This window comes from Lissotriton vulgaris, chromosome 8, assembly GCF_964263255.1.
Source record: "Lissotriton vulgaris chromosome 8, aLisVul1.2, whole genome shotgun sequence".
NCBI lineage: Eukaryota > Metazoa > Chordata > Amphibia > Caudata > Salamandridae > Lissotriton > Lissotriton vulgaris.
The window spans coordinates 621,270,403-621,297,988 of record NC_141696.1 but is presented as its reverse complement, the minus strand read 5'-3'; the positions used below and the strand labels follow the sequence as shown (position 1 = coordinate 621,297,988).

At 47.7% G+C, this 27,586-nt stretch overlaps 1 protein-coding gene across 18 annotated transcripts in view; it reads right to left on the bottom strand.

Annotated features, from left to right (window-relative positions):
- Nucleotides 1–27,586, bottom strand: part of ABI3BP (ABI family member 3 binding protein) — a 1,784,442-nt gene that overhangs the window by 1,018,260 nt on the left and 738,596 nt on the right. For all 18 annotated transcript variants that reach the window (XM_086934483.1, XM_086934484.1, XM_086934487.1 and 15 more), the window contains exon 5: nucleotides 7,207–7,388. In XM_086934483.1, the coding sequence (XP_086790609.1) occupies nucleotides 7,207–7,388 (182 nt within the window). The remainder of the gene's footprint in view (nucleotides 1–7,206; nucleotides 7,389–27,586) is intronic.

Sequence of the window (27,586 nt, the reverse complement as noted above, 5' to 3'; positions counted from 1 at the left end):
GAAAGGTAGTTTTTTCTTGTTATGATATAGGAAGTACGATTAGTGGCTTCGTATGTCTTCCGCCATTTTCTTTCTGCCTTTTTACATAGCAGATGCGCATTTGCGAGTTCAGGTGTAAACCAAGGGGCATTGATTTTTGTTTTGCCCCGGGAGGTACGGGGGCGTGAGGGCGGAATTCTGGATTTGATTTCTTGGGCGATCCAGTTGTGGAAAAGATCGGTATCAGTATCAACATTGCCGGAGAGGATGGGAGCTTGAGTTTGCATTGAAGGATTAAGAGTGAAATTATCCTGAACCTTTTTCCAATTGATGTGATTGCCAGGGAGGAGAACAGGTTTATCGCGATTGGGTAGGTTTTCGTTCAGGATGTGAAATGGGATCAAGGAGTGATCAGACCAGATCTGGGGCAGAGGCGTTAGTGTGATCAAGGAGGGGGAATTTGTGCAGACTCCATCAAGGGTATGACCCAGGGAGTGGGTGGGTAAGGTGACGAGTTGTTTAAAATTGAACATATCAAGTGTTTGTACGAAATTGATGGTACGAGTATCTGTCTTCGATTCTAGGTGAAGGTTAAAATCACCAAGGAGGGAGAAGAATGGGTATCTGAGTGAAAGCTGTCCTAAGGAATCGTACAGTGAGTCGAGGAACTCGGATGCGTTGCCAGGTGGGCGGGAGATAAGTCCGCCTGAGAATGAAGTGTGCTCGTTCAATTTGATAGAGAAGCCTAGTCCTTCTGTCTTTTTTAAAGGCTCTAGACTAAAGGTGTGGCAAGGGAAGGTATCTTTAAGGATGATTGCAACACCTCCGCCTCGGCCCTTGGCTCTGTCTTCCCTGAAGAGTGAATAGCCCAGGGGAAGAGCAATGGCTATGTCAGGGTTGCAATCAGCTGTTAGCCATGTCTCAGTTATCATGAGGCAGTCAAGGTCGAACTCCAAGATAAGGTCGTGTATATCTTGGTTGTGCCTGCACATGGAACGTGCGTTGATCAGGCCACCTTTGAAGGAGGGCAGAGGGGCCTGAGGTGTATTAGCCGCTGGAGCAGTTGAGTGGAGCCCAGTGGACCAGTGGCAATGTTTGCAACTGACTGGGCCTGAAAGCATGGCTGGGTCGAGTATACCAGGGCCTGCTTAGTGACCTGTAGTTGTAAGAGGTCGCCAGGTTGGTAGGAAATGTGGGAGGAAGATTTGGCAGAGTTTCCTGCGCCTGTCGCGGTCTTGTCGCGGACGGGCGCAGACGGGCTTGCCTTAGGCGCTCCCGCTGCGCTCGTCCGCTGCGCGTCTTGTACTGGCACATTTATAGGAGACCAAGGGGGGCGTGGCCTCAGAAAGGGGCGGAGTCAGCGTTCACGCCGGTGGTGATGGCGGCGGCAGGCTAGAAGAGCCAGGAAGGGCGCGAAGCAGCTATTACTGTCAGCTGTGCGCGAAGGGCAAAATGCGAGCGCTGAGTGAGGTATGAGGCTTTAGTTTTAAAAGTACAAATGAGCAAAATGTGACACCACACAGAACAATTTTAAAATGGGTAGAGTACCTCCAGTTCCCGGCTTCCGCCTCAGGAACTGGGTCAGAGGATTCCGGTTGCAGCTCGTGAATCGGCTGTTTATGTACACTGGAAAGGGGGCGTGGCCTCAGAAAGGGGCGGAGTCAGCGTTCACGCCGGTGGTGATGGCGGCGGCAGGCTAGAAGAGCCAGGAAGGGCGCGAAGCAGCTATTACTGTCAGCTGTGCGCGAAGGGCAAAATGCGAGCGCTGAGTGAGGTATGAGGCTTTAGTTTTAAAAGTACAAATGAGCAAAATGTGACACCACACAGAACAATTTTAAAATGAGTAGAGTACCTCCTACCCTGACCCCTTCTCTTTTATGTAATTATTTGGGGGGGATTCGGCTGAAGCCGAGTCCCAAGATGGCTGCCAACACTTCCTGGTTGAATTGTTGGCAACCAATCAGATTTGAGTATGGGGACTGCTGGCACCTTGGTAGATCTGAGTCCTTATTTTTACAAATTTGGACTTCCCTTACCACCTTAGCTGCTTTGGAACGTCCAGCTGCAGTACTGAACGTTCCATTGCGCAGGTGCAGTTGGAACGTCCAAACCCCGACGGCAGCACTCCCGAGGTAGTGGTGCCGTCGGCCGCTGGTATAGGCGCAGCGCTTAAGAGGTTAATATTTCCAAAAGTCCAGAATGGTTTCCGACCGCCACGGTACCGCACGCCATTATATTATGACGGGCAGGGAAATGGCCTCATGGTCGACAGCCTGTCGGTGGTGGGTTCACTACCATTGAAATAAGCCCCTTAGTTCTTCATCAAAGATATTCCCCAAGTTCTGCCATTTGAGAACCCCAAAGTGCTGAATGAGTTATGTAGGAGTTCTTTTGAGCCTCTAAATTGCACAGACTTAAACATGTGTCTCCTAAAGTGTTCTTTTCAGTATCTTTTTATTTTGGAGATTGGCTGGGTGGCTGTGAGCTTTGATTTAATGTTCTCAGTTTCTTAATTTTTTTCACTGATAAGGTGGTGCTTCATTTTGGGGCACTTTCCAGAATCAATCCACAAGCGGAGTGTCTACCCTTTGTGTGTCTTTTAAGAGCTCTTCCTAAAATGACATCTGTAATCCTGCTGCCTTGGCATCCCTACACAACTTCATGTCATATTACAACTTCTGGTAGATGGAAGTTTTACATAAGATTTTGGTTCACGTGTAATTGCTTCACTGAGGCCTTGAATTAAAATGTCACATACTGTTATCATGATTTATTTAGGAAGTTTTTCTCTTTCTTACATTTTTCTGTGAGCTGGTGTTGGTGATTGGGGCATACTCATTTTGTAAGTATACTGGGACAAGAAAGACAGAGGAGGAGGTAATAATGATTATCTGTAAATAATAGATTAATTTATCTTTTCCAAATAACCATATGGCTTGCCTACAGGAATAATCATAGTAGTAAGCCAATTGTGGTCACCATGACTGCATGGGAAAACATCCTTGGGTAAAGCTTTCGAAGTAAAGATGTAATCTATAACTGAGTTAACTCCATGTTCCACAAGAGGGGGCTGCTGGGAGATTTCAAGGCCGGGCGATTTAAAAACAGATCATGTTCCAGCAGTTAAATATACAGCATAACACCCTGAGGCTCCTGAACATGCATAACATCAACATTTGAGTCTGAGCATGTAAAAGGATATTTATTTAGGTAAAATCAGTACCTACCAGTAGGCAGTATTCCTTACCTGGATCTGACAAAAATATGTCACTTGAGCTATGACTGCACAGTATGTGCATTAATACATTTTTGCTTTATCAATGTTTCTGGCGTCTGTATTATAAAGTCATACCCAGGCCTGGTCCAATATTGGCCATGGGTCGTGCATGGTGAACTCAGTACAGGGGAGGTAAGTGTGGCCAACCCAGTCTACCATTTATAATGGACATTCAGCTATAATGGGCATGCAGCACAAAGAAGGCACCCGCGATATGTATGTAAGCAAATGCCTTAAATGAGACTGAGTTGTTCTGAACTCTCTTCTAGGCCGCTTTCTTGAATTAAAAGAGGTCAGTCTATTAGGTATAGTGTTACACAGACATTATAGATGGGTGCAGTGCACAATAAAATGCCTATGGAATCATGACACGTTTAGGAATTGTTTGGAGCTGCCACTGGTAGGCATTTATAAACACAAACCAAAATGAACAAACTACCAATTCATTGTCAAAACTCCAGAAACAGACAGAAGGGGCCTTACCTCGACCTGTCTGGCAGGGAATACTAAAAAATCCTATCACTTCTTTTTGCTCTCAACTCTCCTTAACTCCAATAAGCACAGACCACAACAGAGGCATTTATGCCACCGTAGTAATGTGAGCCTGTGAAACAAACGGTGTAAGGCCGGATGGCTCCAGTTAGGTACTGCATCCATGGCGAGCATCAAATAGCTGAAAGAGCGGAAGGTTCTGGCCAGGGCTGTCCTTGAATGAAGTTCTGTCTGCTGTGCCGGTGTTCTAACCGACGGAACACCAGCAAGATTAACGAAGTTCCTCGCCCAGACTCTGTTGTCCCTGTTCCCATTATTACAAACAATGGTCCTTAGACAAAAGGGAGAATATTTTAGGGAAATAAATATAGACTAAATAGAACTATATTTTTAGAAATGTCCAGCTGGACAGTTTAATATCCTGATAAGAAAAATCTCAAAGAGATAAAAACACAGAGTGTGTTGGAAGTGGGACACCAGCCGATGTCCGACTAACCCACTGACAGAACACAAACAAAACACAAAGGTGTTGGGCAAATTATGGTCATCTGAATATCATAAATCATAAGCAGATAATCCACACTATACACATATACATGAAACAATTATTATAAACTATGCATTTAGTGCACTCAGGTCGACGACGTTTCGAACCATCCATAATATTGGTTCATCCTCAGGACAGAAAAATTATTTGCCTAAAGAAATGACAATTTTACTTCAGCCCACTATGTGGGAATACATATACCAAACAATGACAAGGGAATAAGAAAAAAAGGGAGACATAAAAAGAGATAACGCATGTCAGTTAAAGAGGCCCTTAACAGAACTCTATATGTTGTACAAGACTCATGCCATGCCAAAGTGACAGCAGTAACGAGTGTGATACATGCTGCATGCGTGAGGTGAGCTAGAGACGAAGCGGGATAGATAAAACTTTACCATGGCGCAACATCCTGGAAGGAACAAAACCTGTGGTAATTTTTGGTAGGTGAAACGGTGAAAACGCTGAATTAAAAGGAGGGATTGATGTCAATTACGGGTTACACAGGCCCATAACACGACTCTATGTATTGTACAGGACTCATACCATGCCAAGGTGACATCAGTGACAAGTACAGTAAGTGCTGCATGCATGGAGTGAGCAAAAATTTGAGCGGGGTGGATACAATTGCCGTCGCGCAACGTCCCGAGGTGGTTAATAATGATTACCACGAGTCAAAGTATCAACTATGTGTCAGGTAGGGGGAGGGAATCTGATTCAGGGGGGGGGGTTGGGGTCGCTAATGGGCTTACCGGTAAAGTAGGGGTGAAGAAGATTAGCCATGGCAATGAAATCTGCCTTGAAGCAGGTTTCTTGAAGAGAGAACGTGCTGGTTCAAAAGAACAGCAAGGCGCTGGAAGTCCGTGGGTCACCTGTCTTGCCCACCCTAAATGCGTGCTCCATGGTAAGGGGTGTAGAAGCGAGGAGCAGAAATAACAAGCATGCAAGATAAAAGATTGCATTAAAGTGGGTGCCAGGCTGAAGCAAAGCACGGCGTCCGTGTAGATAAAACATACGTGCATGGCTGCGAGTGAAGGGGCACCTATCGTAATATATAAGTAGTTCCACAAAAAACATATTACAGGCCTACACTGTAATGAAACTGTAATTGGTTGGTGCTCCTGTCCTAAAAATGAAATCAAAGTAATGGATCAGGAGCACCAACCATTAAGGAACACAGAAATAAAAGTGACACACAACTGAACCAATAGCAAGCGGCAGGTGGGATAACACTCAGTACGAGTGATTACCACAGGTCTTCCAGACAGCGCATGTGCACAGATGCTCGACCTTAAATGGGTTGGTTGAGGAAAAGCTTGCACCCCATGGTGCCTGACACATTGTACATGGTCGGGGAGAGGGGTCCCTTGGGTACCCCACGGGCCCGATTGGATGGCCCCCAGGTGAAGGCCCCCAAAGACAGTTTCTGACAGCCATTTTGTGTTGGACAGACCGAATCAGAACAGCTGTTCGAATCGGTCATCGTAATCACTCATTCGGAAACTGTGTCCATAGAGCTGTACGATTCGGCTCCGAAAGACTCAGGCAGACCAAATGCCTTTTGGAACTGATATGGACTGCCCGAACGGTTTTCGGGCATCATAATCTGTCGTTGGGAAATGTGTATAATTCGTTTGGAAACAAGGATTCCAAATCAGATTCTGCAAGACTGAATCCCATTGAGGGCCATTCTGAACGACATCGGAATCGGCCCCTTTTTGTGGGATGCACCATACCTATGAGACATGTATGGAAGATTCCAGACTGATGCAAAGCTTATGCTCAAATATTTTTGTGGCAATGGTTTTTAGTAAGATGGAATCACCAAGCAGGCATGACACTTTTTCAACAATAGACCTTTATCTTGGTAGAATGAAAGAGATTTTACGAAAATACTGGCCATTTTTTTAAAGCTGATTTAAGAATTGGGGACTACTCAAGCCTCCTGCAGCTGAAGATTTTATAGAGCTGTAATGAAGTACTCCCCCATGCAATTACCGCACATGGATGCTGTATTTCGAGTCAACATATATTATTCAAGGTGCCAGTGGGCGCTTTAAATAGTTTTCTACAAAATCTAAGCAACGCTCCTTCCCTTGCGAAGCCTTGTCTAGATGAGCCGAATTCTAGGAATATTTGAGCTATTGAAGAAAAGTTTTGTAATTGAAATAAGGATCAATATTATTTTTCTTGGGACACTCTAGTAATTTGCCATTTTTGTCTCTCAAGATTTGGGGTCCACATGTCATCAAGGTCAAGAATTTGCTGGAAACGACTTTCATGAAGGGTTCTAGGGATGGATTATTACGGCTGTTTTAGAAATTACAAAGTGCGGATCTCAGACTTTTAGATCTCATTCTGAAATGCTCAAAGTGTGGTTTATAGTTCAAATTGCTATTAAAGGGGGCCCCCAAATACTTGTAAGTTTGATTAGTGAGATTCCTTTTTCCCTCCATGTGTCAATAACCAATTGTTCTTTGTTTGATGAATTTTAGAACCATAGTATTTTTAAGGTTTATTCCAAACCTTTGATTGTGACTTAGGATCCCAGTGCTGATATTAACCTCTGTAGCCCAACTGCTGTGTGACTCATAAGGGCTATGTATACCCGTTTCTGGAATCATGCAGTCAGGGTTGTTTTGCGGCACCAGAAATCAATATGTATATTTTTGTCAATGTAAAAAAATACTGATCCAACAATTGCAACGACAGACAGGCATATTTCTATAACTTATAAATATTTGCAGATTTGACAACATTACGATCAACAACTGAAAGCTAAAGAATTGAAGCATTAAGGTTCTCTTAGGTAACAATTAATAATGGGCATTAAAACTTTATACACAGTGGATGGCTTTGAAATTGCTTACTAAATACACTGAAATATTTGAATCATGTCTGCGGGATTACTTACGTGGTGCGGTGGTTTTGTGTGCGACGCCCTTGTTCCATGTTCCATCTTCAGAATTGTCTTTCACTCCAAACTCGTAAATTACGTTCGGTTTCAGATTGTCTATCACTGTCTCTGTGTTTGGGCAAAAATGGAAAAGCCATTTTTTGTTCTTTTCCTTCTCTCGGTAGCGAACGGTATAGAACCTGTGTAGCAAAGAAAGCAAACATTATACGATCCATAAAAATGACGATTATCTGCATTTTTCATCACAACATCAGTTTGAGTAATCTGTATATAGGGGACTGAGATGCAGGCTCTGCACTGACATTGCCAAGAGACATTCATCGAGCGCAAGCGGGGCCGTGGCAAGGGGGGAGGTCTGTTCCGAGTAGCATGGGTTTAGGGGGTGGCGGCCTCCCCCCACTCTTTCCTGCAGGCGTGCAAATGCATTAATAGCCAGCAACCCCCAAACCCCACTCCCAGCTGTTACATGCAGCCGCTGCAGGGCAGATAACACAGGTACAGCAATGGACGGCCAAAGGTTTGGATGCGCTGCTGAGCGCAAGCTAGCTTCGTGCTGATTGTTCAGCTGACCTACAGTATGTATCCTTGTTATATATTATTGTGTCAATTATGTCTGTGCCGACTCTACTGTCAGCACGCCATTGGTTGGATTATTTAATACATTGAACTGAATTGAATTAATAAATTCCTCAAGTGCTGGATAGATTGATGAATACTGTGTGCAGTATCTTGGCATTCAAACAGGAAAAAACAAACCTAGGAATTTTTATTTTTATTTATTGGCATTTGTTAAGCGCACGGCTACCCCCAACGGGGGTGTCCCAGAGCTGAGATTGCAGATATGCGAGAGAGTCAGCATGAGAAAGCTAACAGTCGGAAAATAAGAGGGTCTTTAGTTTACCCCTGAACTGGGATTCAGAGTCGATGAGACGAAGGCTGATAGGGAGGGTATTCCATAATTTTGAGGCAATTACAGCAAAGGCTCTGCCACCTTTCCTTACCCGGCGGAATCTGGGAGGGAGTAGGAGGCGGAGGTGGTTGGATCTGAGATTGAGGGAGGAGTGGACCAGTTTCAGTCTGTGTCTGAGATATCCAGGACCCTTTCCATTCAGAGCCCTGAAAACAAGTACCAGGGCCTTGAATTTGACGCGAGCGGAGATCGGAAGCCAATCCAGTTTCCTCAGGGAGGGTGAGATGGAGTGGCGAAAGGGGACTTTACAGATCAGGAACAGTGATTCATGAGCTTGTTAAGGAAGAAATTACTTAAAAATGTAATTTGCTTTTTACATTCCTCACTCAGTCAAGAACAAAATGAATAGCCAATGAATATGCTCCGATGTCCACAAATTCTGGGGCTGTGGCAAGATGGCAGCAGAGTAGGACGTGCTCTCCACTCCTTCGTCACCAAGGTCAACCATAGATGCTGCCTATGGAGTCCCTAAGCAGGCATACTCCATGCAGCCTTCTCCATACGATGTGGTGATTCCACAGTCCCCACCAGAGAGCTGCTGAAGATCCTGGGGACTTTGACTTCGCAGCGCAGTGGCAGGGGCAGCAGACTACAGGCTTGCCAAATGGTGGCCCCTGAATGTAGAGACTATTGACTGCTCCCCACTGCAGCTACACACAGGGCTGACACCCGGAGGCCACCCCCGGCAGCAAGGAGACTTTGTGGACCGTGCCAAGGTACTGCTGCTGACCCAAGGGACATTAACGTCGAGCTGGGATGAGCAAGATGGTCCTCCGTACCGATGGTCCTCTGTACACTCAGCAAAAGGGCAGCTCCCTGAGTGTCAGGCCATCAAACGCACCACCTTGCTGACTCTGATGGAGCTGTCGCCTCTGCAACTGGCCTGCAGGGTGGTTCCCCTAGGGACTGATCTGAGCATGCAGTATAGTCCTGGGGTGCCTGTCCATCACCTGATGCACTCAGAAGACTGGCTTTTTTACGTGCAAGATGGAGCCGCTCCACACATAGCCCGGGACACTTCATCATAAGCAGACCCACAACAACGGAGCCTGCCCTCTGCAGACATAGATGGGTAGGAGCAAGTGGAGGGGAGCTGGGACAGTGAGAGAGCTGCACTCACTGCGGGGAAGACAAATGGCTCTAGCCCTGGGGACTGCTCACCAAGTCATTCTCGATGCATGGGGCACAGGCACGGTTACCAACTACACCACGTGGCTCCACAAACTGTGGCTCTTTTTGGATATAGAAAAACTTTCCCCCCTGGCAGTAGACCCAAAAATTGACTCCTATCCCGCCATGTGGGCACCATTCCTCACCATTCTGTGCTCTGAATTTAATGAGCTGAGATGCCCAACTTATCTTAATAGAGCAGCCGTCCGTCATTCAAAGGCATAGTTGCCATCCTTTCCCATTTGTCACATGTAGAAGTGGATGCAGTGTTAGAATTCTAGTATTCTGTTATGTATATTGTTCTGAGACCCATTGCCACCCTAACCTCCCCTACTATGCCACTCCAGGCCCTGGTTGCACATGGCTGGCCCTGTTAGAAGTGGAGCTGCTGCATTTGTTCCCCCGCAAAATGGACCCAAAAGATGTGCAGGACAGGGTTCTTGTTCCCTTTTGAAGTTGATCCAAATATCCGAGTCAAGTGTAAAGTGAGAGATATGTGCTTACAGTATACATTTTTCTGCTGCATGACATTAAGGGCCATATGTATCAACATTCCGTTTTGTGATTTCTAAATAACGATTTTTAAGGAATCGCTATTTAGAAATCGCAAAATGGTATGTATGTAGAAATTCGCTTCTTTTTAGCGATTCCTTAAAATTCCTTAATTGCGATTAGCAAATTGCTAATCGCAATTAAGGAATAATTTCCCATTCATTTCTATGGGCCAGGAGGCCCTTAGGAATGAAGGGGAAATTTGCGATTCGCAATTTGCTAATCGCAAATTGAGAATATTTTCAAGGGTGCAGGGGTGTCCAAAGGACACCCTGTTGCACCCCTGAAATCTGCATGGGTGCACATGTGGCGCACATACATGCCCTAAGGGCATGTATGTACGTCACATGGCACTTTGAAAAATGAAAAAATATACATTTTGAAAGGAATTCGCAACTTACCACCAACTAGAAGTTGGTGGTAATTTGCGATTCCTTAAGACCAATTTGCGAATTTTTTTGGCTTCTTACATTGCATTTAAGGAATCGCAAAATTTGAGATTCCTTAAATGCAATCGCAAAATAAGGAATCGCTAATTTTGCGATTCCTTATTTTTAAAGCACATTTCCTTCATACATACCATTTGTCCAAATTGCATTCGCAAATGCCGAAATTCTGCGAATTTCGGCGTTTGTGAAGTCAATTTGGCTTGATACATATGGCCCTAAATCTAGCCCTATCTTCATGCCCTTAACAACATTAATGCCCCAAAACATTGTTGATTGACAAACAATGAATGATAACAACGTTAAGGCAATGCATGTCAGCAATTTAGTTCCTCTCATTTTTCAAGTTTGACTTAATCATACCTTCCTCAAGTGTTAGCTATTTATTTATCTTTTATTTGTTTTCCAATCATACTTTGAGCTGTGCATGTGTTAATGAGGGGCTTTGCTTGAGAGCTCTGATGCTGATGCTAAAGCCAAAGCAGTGTCAGTGTGAGTGGGTTGGTCTCTCTGCAGAGCACACAGAACAATGGTCATGTATTCCAGACGTAATTGCATTTGTGAAAATGAGTGTGAAGGGGTGCACAGAAGGCAAAATATTTATAGAGCAAAAGTAAAATAATTGCTTAAATGTGAGTGAGTGCAGTGGATGTTTGGAAGTGGTGAAATGAGGGAGATGCAAGCAAGTGCAAAGAAGGTGCTGAAGAGGAAAGAGAAGTGGTTGAAGAGGTGATGATCTTTTTTTCAATGTTTTTTTCTGGAGGAGGATCCAGCCTGGACCCCATGTTTGTCCAATACGCTTGCCTGAGTCGCTCACTACATAAAAGTCATACCAAACTTTTATGCCCCCCCCCCGCTTTCAAATGTCACCAGTCGCCACTGTAAGCCAGACCCTCGGTTGAAGGCAGACAGCCATGTATACAAATAATCTCCTTTAAATAGATGTGATCCATCATTTTTGTTACTTTATACAATTGTTTTTTAGTACATATGTTGAAAAGAAGAACACAGGTAACATTTCTAATGCCCTCAATGTCCATATTAGCTATTTTCCATGCTAGATGATGTTCTGAGAGTTTGTTGAGGTGGTATTTTAGGTGAAGGGACACAACTGGCTTTGTGTCAACAATGAACACACAATGCGTCTTTATTTTGTCAGATTTAACCAGAAGGAGACCATGACTTATTGAATGCCCTCACATCCCTAAAAGCAACCTTCAGTTGAAATCAATCATGCAGCAATAAACACTCTTCTGCCCAGACATCAAGAAAATTAAACACATACCTATTGCACAAGTTACTTAACTTCGGTAATAATATATCTGTAAGAAGCATTAGTTAGTTAGATTCCTTACCTTAGAATATCCCCAGGAGTCAGGCTGGATCCAGAAAGATTTTTCGTCAGCAGTACCCCTGTGCGTTGGTAGGCGTCATCTGTGGCTCCGCGTCCGTCGTCGGCGTCACGATCGCCGGGATGATGTCGCTGGAGTACTTAGACGCTGCCCTCGCGTGCTGATGTCAATTCTGTACATAGCTTTCCGCGCCAGGAAGGCAGAGCCATGCAAGAAACCGACACTGGTGCCATGAAACTAGGGCCCTGAAAGGGATGTCCTTAACCCTAGATATCGGTTCGCAGAACGGGGAGGTGGGGAGGTAAGAAATCTAACTAACTAATGTTTCTTACGGATATATCGTTACCAAGGGTAAGTAACTTGTGCATCTGAAAGAAACACGTTAGTTAGATTCCTTACCGTAGAATAGATACCCCAGCAATACCAACCCCTGTGGTGGGTCTGCGAACCAAGATCACACCAGGAAGTCCAGGAGAACGGAATAAGCAAAGAAGCCGTCCCTCCGGACGACTTGGCTGTCCAGGCAGTAATGCTTGGCAAACGTGTGCAGCAAGACCCACGTATCTGCCTGACAAATGTCCTGCAAAGGGACTCCCGATCCCAAGGCAGTGGTAGCCGCCGTGACCCGAGTGGAATGGGCTCACAGCCCCACAGGAGGATCCTTTTTAGCCAAGGAATAACAGACCTTAATGCAAAAAATCACCCACCAAGAGATGGCTCACTTGTGCACCGCCCGCCTCTTCTTAGCGCCCACGTAGCCAACTAAGAGTTGGTCGTCCACGATCCAGATAAAAGGAGAGCGCACGTTTGGGTCCAGACGGTGGAGCCTCTCTTCCTCTTTCGAGGGGTGCGGAGGCAGAAAGATGGTGGCAAGGTAATGGACTGCCCGATATGAAAGGCAGTTACCACCTTAGGAAGAAAAGAAGGACGAGTCCAGAGAACAACCTTGTCCGGATAAACAGAAAGGGAAGGAGGCTTAGAGGAAAGAGACTGGAGCTCACTCACTCTTCTGGCAGAGGTTATGACAACCAGGAAAGCAGTTTTTAGAGTCAGAAGATGAAGAGGACAGTTATGAAGTGGCTCAAAGGGAGCACGCATCACATAGGTCAACACCAGGTTCAAGTCCCACTGAGGCATTACAAAGGGAACAGGAGAAAACATGTGCGTGATGCCTTTCAAGAACCTATTTACAACAGGGGACTTGAAAAGGGAAGGCTGATCAGGAAGCCTCAAGAAGTCTGAAACAGCTGAAAGATATCCCTTGGTGGTGCCCAGAGCAGAGCCCTGCTAGGCCAGGGAAAGAAGAATGAGGAGAACCTCAGAAAGAGGGACGGAAAGGGGATCCAAAGCCTTTGCTGTGCCCCATGCCACAAATTTGTTCCACCTGCAGGCGTATACCGTCTTTGTGGAGGGACACCTGGCTGCCAGAATGACATCACAGACTTTAGGAGGCAAGTCAAATGGCATCAACTGTCTCTGCTCAATCTCCACGCATGGAGGTGGAGGCTGGACAGGTTCGAGTGGAGGACCGTCCCCTGGTGCTGCAAGAGAAGGTCCCCCTGAAGAGGCAGTAGAATCGGGGGATCGATTGACAGACTGAGTAGCTCGGGATACCAGTATCTTCGTGCCCAATCTGGAGCCATAAGGTTGACTTGGGCCCAGTTGAGCCTGATCTTCTTCAGCACTCTGGGCAGAAGTTGTATAGGTGGAAAGGCGTTTAACAGACCACAAATCAACTCGCGGCAAAAAGCGTCTCCGAGCGAGTGCCGCCTTGGAAATCCCAACGCACAGAACTGGTGACATTGCGAGTTCTCTTCGGTAGCGAATAGATCTAACCAAGGCTCTCCCCACTGCCAAAAGAGGCCTTGCACAACATCCAAGTTCAGATGCCACTCGTGATCCATCATGCACCGACGGCTGAGTTTGTCCGCCCTGGCGTTCAGAGAGCCCGCCAAATGTTGAACCACCAGGGTGATGCCCTGATGTTCCAGCCATCTCCAGAGGCGCAGAGCCTCCTGACATAGGGTCCACAACCCCACCCCGCCCTGTTTGTTGCAATACCACATGGCGGTGGTGTTGTCAGTGAACATCCGCACTACATTTCCCCGGACAGAGGGAAGGAATGCCTTCAGTGCAAGTCGGATCGCCCGCATCTCCAGAAGATTGATATGGAGCCGGGACTCCGCGGGAGACCAGAAGCCTCTGATCTCCGCCTCTCCTATGTTCCCCCCTCCCCCATTCCAGGAGGGACGTGTCAGAGTTTACAAGGATACAAGCTGGATTCCACAGGAGTGAAGATAAATGCTCCTAACCTCCAAAAAACAGTACCAGGAATGCAATGGTAAACACACTCCTGCTAGCTGTTCCTTAAAAGTATGGGGGGAAAAACCCAAGGAGTGTCCTCCACTCTCCCAATACAAGGGGGGGTAAAAATAGGGAGGAGGCTGGTCTGTCTGGTGTGGTCACGTTGTAAGAAAACAGGGCAGGTAGTAATACTACTAAACAGTATTTACACAAACAATTCATTTACATTGACATGTGCTTAGTTCATAGGTTCACTTACCCCAGTGAAGTCCAATGGCGACTTTAATGGATGTCCATGCCGAAAGATTTACCTGGGAAGTCTGAGGCCAGGTTAGATAGGGCAGGACAATGAAACGGACGCACTCATACACCATACACACAAACTGCATAAATGGGGGAATGGAATTGAGGTGCGCTGGCCGGCTCTCCAGGGGGGAGGGTAAGAGCAGAGTAGCCACACACTCAAGAGGTGTGCCACCCGGCTTGGGATGTTATTACCAAGCAGAGCGAGCACACTCACATCAGGGCAAAAATAAATCAACACTATGCAGAAATGACCATCCGGTCAAGCTAATGCCCACATGTGAGGAGAATGAACAGCTAGCGTTTCCAACAATCAGTGCGAGAGACCTCCGATGAACTCTGAGGGCGGGGAAACAGAGTTTCAGGTGTGTACGGAGGTTTAGGAAGCTCTGTGCAAGCTTCAGTCGGGGCACAAGTGCGTGCAGAGATTAGAGGGAGTCTCCGCGTTAGAGGTTGACGGCGCCCAAGTATGCATTCCAACGAAGGGGAAATGTCAGAAGCAAACTATGAACGAAATTACCCCAAAGGCACTGGGTAGGATTCCGCCTGAGAACTGGACAAAGCAGGAGCAGGACGAAGCAGGAGCCGAGCGGGGACGCCAAGGAAAAGGTGCTGCTCGATAATCAGGAAGCAAGAAAAGGGGCGTGGTTCCAATGAGTAAGCCAAGCAGTGGCCTGCGTTCATACGCGTCCCTTTACGTGCATAAGGGAGCGTCTCCAAAGAACGCGCTCCTGTAAAAAATGTGTAGGGAGCATTAGGGAACGTGGGTAAAGGAAATGGGAAAACCTAGACTAAACACATGTCAAAGTCTACGCGGCCCGCGCTGCAAAACCCTAACAGGACGCATCCGTCACCACTGTATGCTCTGGTTATGGTAGGGAGAGGGATCTGCGGCTGATCCAGTTGCGGTCCGTGAGCCACCACTGCAACTGTCTTGCAGTGCCCTCCGAGATCAGGAAGTGGTCGGACAGGTTGCCCTGATGTTGTGCCCACTGGAACTCCAGGTCTCACTGCAGAGCCTGCATCCGCCACCTGGCGTGATGTATCAGCAGGATGCAGGAGGCCATCAGAGCCAACAGCCGTAGGACCATCCTGACCAAAACTCGGGATAAAGGCTGAAAGATTGGAATCAGAGCCTGAATATCCTGAACCCGCTGTTCGGTAGGATAAACCCGAAACTGCGCCGAGTCCAGAACAGCTCTGATGAAGAGGAGCTTCTGGGAGGGACTCAGATGCGACTTCGGCACGTTGATGGAATACCCCAGTGAATGCAGGAGGTCGGCCGTAGTCTGGAGGTAGGACACGACGGCGGCGAGCCCACCTTCAACAACCAGTCGTCGATATAGGGGAAGACTGGAACCCCTAATCTGCGCAAATGAGCTGCAACCACCCCCATCACTTTCGTGAACACCCGAGGGGCAGTGTTGAGGCCGAAGGGGAGCACAGTAAACTGAAAGTGCTTGTGCCCTACTGTGAACTGCAGGTAACGCCGGTGGTCCGACAGGACGGTAATGTGGAAATAAGCGTCCTGCAAGTCCAACGCTACCATCCAGTCTCCAGGGTCTAGGGCAGCCAAAACCTGAGCTAACGTCAGCATCTTGAACTTCTCTTTCTGGAGGAAGACGTTGACGCTCCTGAGGTCTAAGATAGGGCTTAGGCCCCCTTTGCCCTTCTTGGGAACCAGAAAGTAGTGGAAGTAACAACCTGACCTACTTCTGGGCCAGGAAGGCGCTTAAGGCAATGCTAGACTCTGGAGGGCTGGTTGGTGGCCCTTATTTGTGGAAGTGGATGATGGAGTGGTCAATCCATGTTAGTGGAGCAATGTGGCTGATTTAACCTTGTCGTTGGAGGAGAACTCGGGGTCCAGGGTGTGTCCAGTGATGTAGGTAGAGACTTGAACAAGCTGGGTGAGGCTGATGTTCTGTAGACTTTTATGCAAGTTTGTGGAGTTAGAGTTTGTAGTGTCATTGAGGTCACCTAGCAGTATGAAGTCCTTGGTGCCAGTGGTGAGGGGTGTGGTGAGGTAAGTGAGAAGGGTGTTGAAGTGGGTATGAGGTCCTGGGGGTCGGTAGGCGATAGTGGTTTTACTGCCTGTCAGAAGCTTAAAGTGCATGAATTTCATGAAATGAGCTTCTGGGTCAGTGTGAGAGGTACACTTGATGCAGTGTCTGTGAATGATGGCAAGTCCTCCTATTGGCTTATGGTGCAGGATTTTGTATCCAGTAGAGATGGCTGTGGAAATGTCTGGTGCCGATGCAGGGTAGTGCATGGTGAGGAAGACAAGGTCTGGTGCTTTTGAGTTGATGATGTCCGAAGTTTTGGTGGAGTGCTTGCTGAGTTGTACGGAGTGGGTGTATTGTAGTGTGCGAGTGTGGCTCCTGAGATCTGGCTTGGTGGGTGGTGCAGTGTGTGTGTGGGTGTTGGATGCGGGTGTGTTAAAGCATGTGCAGTGGCAAAGCTAGCAGGCAAAGGGGCCCAGGGGGGACTGAGGTGTGGCTTGGCAGCATACTTTGTGGAGGCGTCCATGGTTGAGCAGGTGGATTTCGCTGGTGGTGTAGCTGCGGGAGGTGTTTGGAGAAGGGTTCCTGGCACTGGGCGCGGACTGGGATTGCCTGCGGTGTGGCTTAGGTGAGCCATAGGCACACCCTCTGAGCACAGTCTCCTTCAAGTAGGGCCTTAGAGAGTGGGAGGAGCAAGGGGTGGTGGGGGGCTTAGTAAGAGAGGGAACGTCTGGCGGTAGCTGCCAGGTGGGAAAACATGATTGACAGATAGAACATACGGCATAAACAAAGAAAGAGTAGTTATAGAGTCGGGCCAGAACAAGCAGCTAACGAGAGAACCGGCAGGAGACCGACACCAACACGACTCAGAAGAGCATGGTGAGGTCATGGTTGCACTAAAACAGAAGAGAGATGTCTGGGCACCTACTACCAACATTCAACTGTATCTCAAGGTTTCATCAGGACACAAAATCCATGACCTAAGATCCTACTTTAGCCTCATCCAAACTTTGAATGGCAGTATTACACGTATCTGGCCATCTAATCACCAGTAAAATTATACCAGTCCATATCACACCTGCTTTAAGCAATCTGCTCTTTTTCTTGCTCATGACAGGCATTAAGTTAAAAACTTTCAACATTATCTAGGAATTCTTTCTTACCATCAGTCAGTCCAATAACTTTATTTGATCTTAAGTTAAGATCATAAAAGTACAGCACATCAAAACGTGCATTCGCAAAAAATATCAAGCGTCTAATTATATTTAACAAAAAATATTAATCAGAATTTACATAAATCAGTTTATGCACAAATGACATTTGTAAAGAGAATAAAAACGTGGTTGTTTAAGATCCATAGAAAAGACCTCTAGAATATTCCCAATTCATAATATAAAATACATATTTCCAATAGCCTAAAAAGAGATAAAATACATGATTACTTAAATTAATGAATATTATTGTTAAGAATATTTTAATCTCCTGATCATTATTGACAAACAGAGGTAAGATGCAAGGCAATGGCACACAATGTGGTCAGACAGCCTGTGTAGAAAATACAAAGCAGGGCGACATTGGGTAAATTTATGTTTTCGAATAAGAGGAAGAATGTACTTTTTGCGTTGTGGCAAATAGAATACAAAAAGTGATAAAGTGTAAAATGGATAGTGTGGAGGTTCCATCACACGGGCAAACTGACAGATCGTTTGGTGGGTAGGTTCCCGTAGAGTAGCCTAATATACATGGGATGAGGTTTAACCGGAATCTCACAATATAAAACAATGTAGCATATTAGTGACAAAAGGTAAATAAGAATTTGAATCAAAAGGAATGGAAGGTAACCATGAATATAATATTAACATATGTCTTTTACAGTTACTTTCATGCGTATAGTACCACATTTTTGTTAAGAAGAGTTTCTTTAATTTTAACTTTAGAAATCTTTTGACAATTAACTGGGTGCCTCTACAGGGATTGCAGTCCTAAAGCTGTTCATGTATCTTTGACATATTGGATCCAGGGAACCTTCTGCACCTGATCACGGGTTAGACAATCACTAATAATGTCTTGTGTTTGGGCCACAGTTTTCCGTCTCCATATTGAATGCCATAATAAGATCAGGGCAAGGCGGGCTAAATCTGATATATAGGAAAGATTTGACTGCCAACAATGAACTTGTGAGGCCGGGGTGGGCTTAGGGTGACCAACTGTTATGGGTGCAAATTCAGGACGGTGACTGTAAAAATTCAGGACAAAGGGTCAAAATTCAGGACACAAATTCAGGACAGTAGGTCAAAATTCAGGACAAAACTTCAGGACAATTGGATAAGTTTTAAAGACACATCAGAGGTCGCGCAATAGTATATAAGTAAGCCCAGCCATATCCAAACATATTCAACCATTTGCAAACCTATTCATCATGTATCCGTCCATCTATCATTTCACTCATCCATCCCTTCATTCATCCTTTCACTCATCCATCATCCATCCATCCACCCTTTCACCCTATCCATCTGTACACTCATCCATCCTCTCTTCTACCCATCCATCCATCCATTCATTCACTCATCCATCCAGCCATTTACCCTTTCACTCATCCAGCCATCCTTTCACTTACTATCCATCCACCCAGTCACTCATCCTTCCAACCATCCATCCTTTCAGTCATCCATCCATCCTCCCTTTCTCTCTCTCCATCGACCCTTTCACTTAGCAATCCTTCCTTCCATCCATCCACCCACCCATCTACTCATCCACTCATGGATCCATCCATTAATCCTATCCCACATCCATCCTTTCTCTCATCCATTTATCCTTTCACTCCTTCACTCATCTATTCATCCTTTTGTCCATCTACCCTCCCTTTCACTCACTCATCCATCCTTGCATCCACCCTTTCGCTCATCTGTCCATCCATTCACCCTTGCACTTATCAGTTCATCAATCATCTATCATTTCACTCATCCATCAACTCACTCATCATCCACGCTTTCACACATCCATCCACCTTTTTACCCATCCAGCTACCCTTCCACCCATACATCCAGCTATTTACCTTTTCTCTCTTCCATCCTTCCACTCCATCAATCCATCCATCCTCTCTCATTATCTTTCAATTCAATCTTTCATTCATCCACTCACCCTTTCACTCCGTCCATAACGATCGCTCCCCCTGCTCTCTGCCTCCCATCAGACGCTTTGCTCTTTGCTGCCTGCTTGCCCTAACTGAGCGCACTTGAAACACACGCAGCGCCTGCTATTGGTATCGTTGTGCTTTTTTACTGTTGTGCATTATTGTATTTACCTGCCGCCTGCATTATTTCATTTGCCTGCTGCCTGCTTGCCCTGTAGAACGCATTCAGCGCCTGGTATCAGTCACCTGAGGTAATTTATATTTGCGCATTCTTTCTACACTGTGGGGAATTTATTGTGCCTGAATAGTCTTTCCGACTTCTGCTGTACTGTACCCTGACTCGCACTCCGGACTCACCTGAGTTTCGATTCAGATTCCGGGCTACCATTTTGTGGAGTGTTTACTTGTGTGAGCCCTCCCAGATCCAGCCTCCCTGCTGCCCCTCCCACGCTCCGCCCCCTCCACTATCCTTTTAAAGCACATGCCCCCACGCGCAGCGTCCACGCGCTACGGCCACGCCGAAGGTGCGCCAAAGGTGAGCCCGTCTACGCCCGTCCGCGCCTGGACCGCGCCCAGCGCCAGACCCCCTGCCCCTCGCGCCGCCCAGCCCCCCCGCATTACCTACGATGCCGCATCCCTCCTAGCCCTTAACTCCGGTCGCGCCCCTACCTGCGTCCAAGCCGCCCCTGGACAAACCCATGGACCTTTCTCCTGCTACTCCTGCAAATTCTGCGGCACAGACAACATCACCACTACGACCACACCACAGACTCCCGACCCCAACCACCTACAATGCATCCTTCGCAACACCCGATCGGTCCACAGGCACGCCATTGACCTATGGAACCTACTAGACACCATCTCTCCAGACGTCGCCTTCCTTACGGAAACATGGATGAACGCTTCCTCCGCCCCAGACATCACCATTGCCATCCCTGAAGACTATAAGATCACTCGAAAAGACCGTACCAGCCACACAGGAGGAGGAATCGCTATCGTCCATAAGAAATCAATCCGCATATCAACCAGCTCGGACGCCAACCTCGCCAACTCCGAACACCTTCACTTCCAGATCCACATCGACCCCAAAACCACACTCCGAGGCACTCTCCTCTACAGGCCACCAGGACCTCGCGCAAAATTCAGTGAAGACATCACGGACTTCATCACCCCACACGCGCTCCCCTCCAAAGACTACATCCTTCTGGGAGACCTCAACTTTCACCTTGAAAAGAACAACGACCGCAACACCGCCACCCTTTTGGACAACCTCGCCAACCTCGGACTTAAACAACTTGTCACCACCTCCACCCACATCGCAGGTCACACACTCGACCCCATCTTCACTTCCAGCAACCACGTCTCCTTCAGCCACACCACAGACCTCCTCTGGACTGACCACAGCTGCGTTCACTTCACCTACAACAAACCAAAACCCAGCATCCACCTCCAACCTACCCTGCAAAGAAACTGGAACAAAATCACCACGGACCAAATCTCCGCTTCGCTCCTTCAAAACACCCCAGCCCTCTCCTCCAACACTAACGAAGCCGCTGCCAACCTCACCATTTGGCTATCCAAAACCGCTGACACCCTAGCGCCACTGAAAAAACGTCAAAACAAACCTGGCAGCAAGAAGGCCTCATGGTTCAACGATGATCTTAAGAAGTCCAAGAAACTCTGCCGCACCCTTGAAAAGACATGGAAAAAAGACCCAACCACCAGCACCAAGGACGCCTTCAAAAACGCCACCCGCATTCACCACCAACTAATCCGAACAGCCAAGAAAACAGCATTCAAGGATCGACTTGACAACAACGCTCACAACAGCAAGGAACTTTTCAACATCGTCAAGGAATTTTCCAATCCCTCGGCCAACTCCAACGACATCACCCCCTCTCAAACCCTCTGCGACTCCCTAGCCTCATTTTTCCACAACAAGATTGCAGACATCCATAGCAGCTTTGACAACCAACCCGGAAACCAACCCACCCTACCAATTGCTGATCATCCTCCCCCCGCGAACACCCTTAACGACTGGAACCCAATCTCCACTGAGGACACCATCCGCCTGATGAACTCCATCCACTCAGGATCTCCCACAGACCCATGTCCTCACCACATCTTCAACAAAGCAGGATCCGTCATAGCACCGCACCTCCGAGACGTCATCAACTGCTCCTTCAACTCCGCCACCTTCCCGGAAGACTGGAAACACGCTGAACTCACCGCCCTTCTGAAAAAACCCACAGCGGACCCCACCGAACTCAAAAATTACCGCCCCATCTCACTTCTTCCATTCCCGGCCAAAGCCAACCAGCTCGCCGCCTTCCTCGAAGCCAACAAATCCCTCGACCCCTCACAATCCGGATTCCGAGCTAAACACAGCACTGAGACCGCCCTCATCGCAGCTACAGACGACATTCGAACTCTACTGGACAATGGTGACACTGTCGCCCTCATCCTCCTTGACCTCTCTGCAGCATTCGACACAGTATGCCACAAAACACTTTTACAACGCCTCAATAACATCGGAATCCAAGGAAAAGCACTTGAATGGATCACCTCGTTCCTCACCGGAAGAACCCAGAGAGTCCGTCTTCCACCATTCACGTCAGAGGCCTCTGAAGTCATCTGCGGCGTACCACAAGGATCCTCACTCAGCCCCACCCTCTTCAACGTATACATGAGCCCCCTTGCGGCCATCGCACGCCAACACAACCTCAACATCATCTCCTACGCGGATGACACGCAACTGATCCTTTCTCTCACCAATGACCCCAGCACCGCCAAAACTAACCTACACGAAGGAATGAAAGAAGTTGCCGAATGGATGAAACTAAGCCGCCTGAAACTGAACTCAGACAAAACAGAAGTCCTCATCCTAGGTACATCCCCATCTACATGGGACGACTCCTGGTGGCCGGAAGCCCTCGGAAAAGCACCCATCCCGACAGACCACGCACGGAACCTGGGCGTCATCCTGGACTCTTCACTTTCAATAAACAGACAAGTCAGCGCCGTATCCTCTTCCTGCTTCAACATTCTTCGCATGCTCAAAAAAACATTTCGCTGGATCCCCTCCGACACAAGGAAAACAGTCACCCACGCTCTGGTCACGAGCCGTCTGGACTATGGAAACACCCTCTACGCAGGTACTACCGCAAAACTCCAGAAGAAACTCCAACGAATCCAAAACGCCTCAGCCAGACTCATATTAGACATCCCACGCAACGAACACATCTCTGGTCACCTTAAAGACCTCCACTGGTTACCCGTTAATAAGAGGATCACTTTCAGACTGCTTACCCACGCACACAAATCACTCTACGACATCGGTCCAGAATGCCTCAACTCACGACTGTCATTCTACACCCCCTCCCGCCAACTACGCTCTTCCAGCCAAGCCCTCGCCACTGTACCTCGCATCAACAAGACCACCATGGGAGGCAGATCCTTTTCATACCTGGCTGCTAGAACATGGAACTCACTCCCCGCTTACCTTCGCCTTACCCAGAACCATCTAGCATTCAGAAAGCAACTTAAAACTTGGATATTTGACAAGTAATCCTCCCCCCTTCCTAAGCGCCTTGAAACCCTCTGGATATGTAGTGCGCTATACAAATTCTCTGACTTGACTTGACTTGACTTTCACTAATTCATCCAGCTATCCACCCATCCCTTCACTTACTCACTCGCCCACCTTTTCATATTAATTTTGAGCTGAGCCTTTCTGAGAAGAGGCCCATCAAGAACTTCACTCTCACTGCAGGAGCCTTTCCCGGAGTGAGACAGAAGCCACCCAGGGCAGAGACAGGATCCACCACAGGAGGGGGACAGGAGCCACCACAGGCGGGAGGGGGGGGGGAGGAGACAGGAGCCACCACAGGGGGGACAGGAGCCATCACAGGCAGGTGGGGAGGGGATAGGAGCCATCACATGGGGGGCACAGGAGCCATCACTGGGGGGGCAGGAGCGATCACAGGAGGGGGAACAGGATCCACCAGAGTGGGCACAGGGGTGGGCATGCAGTATTCAGGTATCATCTTGGTATCCTCCTGGGTGGGGTAGGGCTCCTCACCCCCTCTTTCTTTACTTTATTACATTATAGGCTGCATGTTTGAAGAACCGCTCTGTGAAGAGAACCAGTGCTGCAATCAGGGCCGGTTCTGATGTTTGGGGCTCTGGCAGAAAGGGAATGTGTGAGGCGGCGGCCCCTCTAAATTGCAGAGACGCATTCAGGGCTGTTTGCATCTGAATAGGAGTCCCTGCTCCTGAAGCCACAGCCCCTCCCTCTGTCACCTTCGAAGCACCTCTTAACAGTTCATCAAGGGCTGGAGGTGTGAGGCCATCCCGCTGTGCCTCTCCAATGCTGCTGGGTATCTGAGTTTTGGAAAAAGCCTCGGAGTTAAGACGGGAGGTGGGTGGAAGCTGTGCCCGGTTAAAATTACGGACAAATGGCGTCCGTTAAAGGATCCTTCACGGACAACGGACAGACGGCCGAAATTACGGACTGTCCGTGAAATTTACGGACGGTTGGTCACCCTAGGTGGGCTGCCCAGCGAAAACCCACACCTGTAATCCGGGAGGGTTAGTCGGGCCCTGGGCCCAACGGCCAGCTGCAGCGCTGCTGTACCAGGCAGCGACGTGCAACGCAGACCTAATATTGACGGGCCTCTCTATTGGAGCTCCATGCTTTTGCACTGCTGGCGAGGGGCCGGCTCCTAACTCTGCTGCCTCTCCAACCTGGGAGGTGGGTGAACCATAAGCAGTCCCCCTGATGCGCACATAAATCCAGGGAATACACTACACTGCACGGAAATATCAAGCCCGAGGGCTGCCGGGCTAACTCTGGATGCCCACTTGCTGCTGTTGCTTGTATGGGCGTCCGCAGGGGGGGGGCAAGGAGGGGCGCTTGCCCCCCCCCCCCTGGTTCACAAGTCCGTCCTGTGGGCAGCGCCCTCCCTTGGGGTGTTCAGTTGAGGTGCAGCTACAAGGCCAGAGGTGGGCCATGCTGCCATGGGCTGAAAGTGTAATATGACCCCGCGGATTCCTTTCAGCTGTTGCAGACTGGGCAGGGCTGGTTTTGTGGCCGTGATCAGCAACTCTCTCTTATCCTAATCGCTGCATCTACATGATAATTGCAAATGCTTGAACTGGCCTTAGGTGTGAAGTGAGCCCTGCCCCTGCATTAATGAAAGGCAGAGCATCCTGCAGGGCTCACAATACCAAAAAAACGAGTGACCTTACTGTCACAATCGGCGCTGCTCAGTTTCAATGACGGGAAAAGGAGAAGAGCAGAAAATGGAGAGAGAGGCTATTCTTTTCTTTTTTTTGCAACTGTTTTCTTGTTTTTTTTCCAAACAAGCATGTGCGTCCAAAAGAAACATAAATAGAGTTAAACATAAATATAGACATCAGTTGAATATAAGCACTTGGGGGCAGATCTACAAGGGCGAAAACCCATTACAATGATGAGACACTATCGCGGGTGCATTACAACACACATTTTACATCGCGACAACCTTAACAATGCATGCTTTTATATCGCGCATGCTGTTACATCACATCACATTGTATCGCCATGCTGTTACATCGCCATCGCATGGGTTTTCAACCGCGCATGATAATTTACCAGTTACACAAAGCAAGTGTGTGAACCATCGCCATCGCATCGCACAATGTTACCATTTAAACATCGCGGTTTTACACATCACACAACTGAATTACAATACAAACATTTTCCTTGTAAAACTCTTATCTGTGCATTTGATCAACAAAAAATCTCATGGACATAGTCACTCTAGATAACATCATTTAATCTGTTATTATCACAGAAAACACTTTCGGTAGTGGAGCAGCTGGTGTAATCGTACAGAAGTGTTGTGAAACTGTTGAGAGGTTCTCATTTCGCATCGGGTTCAAAGTAAGGCACTTCACAGCGATTCCAATTGAACAAGCACCAACAGGATTGAGATACAGCCCCCGAAGAAGGGCCTGAAAGGCCCAAAATGCATTGGGCAGAAACCATTTACACAACGCAAGTGCATCGCAAGTGGGTGAACATTTACAATGAACCAAAGCTATGATGGAATCTAAAATAATTTATGATTCAGGGGCGCGGTAGATGTTCTCTGGCTACTGAAATGCCCAGAATAGTTCCTATACTGTACCATTGTTTCTGGACCTCTACATAAACCAGAGGTCTGTAGTTTTGCCTTGACTGGCCCCAGTATTTCCATAAGGCAGGGTACAGCTGATGCTTCAGGCCACAACCAGACCGTGGCTCCAAATCAAATGAAAAGGATAGGAATTGGCATTGTAAAATTATTGTTGTGGGAGCGCTCCAAGGGCAAAATGTATTTTACCTGAAGAGTTGATAATCCTGCCACCGTTGCTAGCTCTTTTGTGCATCTGCAATGGATGGCAACTTCAGGCTGGTTGCAACCATCAAGTATTACTTGATGTTTTCGAGTCTGCTGGCATGTAGCTGGTATTGTATTAGTCTTAAAAGAGAAACCACAACGTGATACTTGTGAATGTGGGAGGATGACTCTTCCCGTCATTAAAGTGAGCCAGGGGACAATTGTTCAACTTCTCTACTCGTTGTCAGTAGCCTGCGCACCTGAGCGCAAGTGCACGTGTCGCAGACGCCAACTGGGTGATAGCGAGGCAGCTGAGTGACGCCGATATAAACTACACTGATCTCAAGGTCACAGTTGGAGCCCACCACAGAGCAGAATAAAAAGGCTCCCTACCACTGAAGTGCCACCATGCATGCATAATCAAGCCGATGAGGGGGACACTGTGTGGTGTGTAGATTAACCACGACACTCCGGGAGTACTGCACTGACAAATGAGCTGTAGATGCTTCTGGAGCTGGCCCGGCGTGAGTGTGTTCCTAGCCCTGCGCCACAGCGACCCAGGCCCAAAACACCTTGCTGCACACTCTTCTTGCCAGCAGGGTCACAGGGCCTCCTCTGGGACCTGGTAGTTCCGCGCAGAGGTTCCTTAGGGGCTCTCCACTGGTCGCGACCAGCAGCAGGGCCACCACCACTCCGGAGGGGTGTGCTGGTGCTGGGAGTGGTGTGTGTTATTTTGGGAAAAATATGAGATGTTATTGTGCATAGTGATTGTGATTTGTATGCATTTTATAAAGGGAGCGAAGTAATGGATTGCGTTGTTACAGCGTGCGTTGTGAATGTGTGTGCGATGTAAAGACGGCGATGTGAATGTTTGCGATGAAACTGTTTGTGATGTATTATCATACATCATCTACAAGCCTATGCGCTGCCGGTGCATCACGCTGCGTGATGCACCGGTGGCGCAGCCTGCTAAGGGATATTTACAAGCTCAGGTAAAGTCACCCTGCCTGACTTAACTTGTGCTTGTAAATATCGCCCCTGTTCACGCAACAATTTGCGTGTTAGGGGAGGGACATGGGTATTGCTGTGGGTGTTCCCACGCAACACCCATGTCCACTGATGCATTTCCAGATTTACGAAAAATCGTAAACCTGGAAATGCGTCAGTTTGCTGCGCCACCATAGGGGTGGCGTAGCCAAGAGAAACAAGGAGAAATGTTTTCATTTCTCCTTGTTTTTTCCTCTTTCAACGTGTGCTGCATTCTACAGCACGCATTGAAAGAGGAAAATGCCTGCGGTGATTGCTTTTGTGCGGGAAGGGGCCCCTTCCTTCACAAAAGCAATCTCCCCATGGCGCAGGCATCCTTGCACCATGGTGCAAGGGTGCCTGCACTGGGGCATGGCAGCTGTTTCTGCGCCAGCACAGGGGAGAGCACAGGAATGCGACGTATTGTAGATATGTCGCATTCCTGTGCTCTGAAAGTTCTGCAGCGTGGTGCTGCCAAAGGGCTTGTGGTGCCGCGCTGCAGCACTTTCTTGTAGATCTGCCCCTTTGTGTTTTTTTATTTTCATGTAATTTACATAAAAAAAGGAATAATGAAAAATGGGTCGGTAAAAGAATAGTGGAGATGATAACATTGAGTTGGTAGGAGGTAAGGAGGGGTGACCCCACATCCATTCTTACCACCCTGAGAGGAGTGGAACAAACCCTCTAAGATACACCCAAGTTATAACCCCTTAAGCAACTCCCCATTACTTGTTTTACACATCTGAAAAGGTTGCG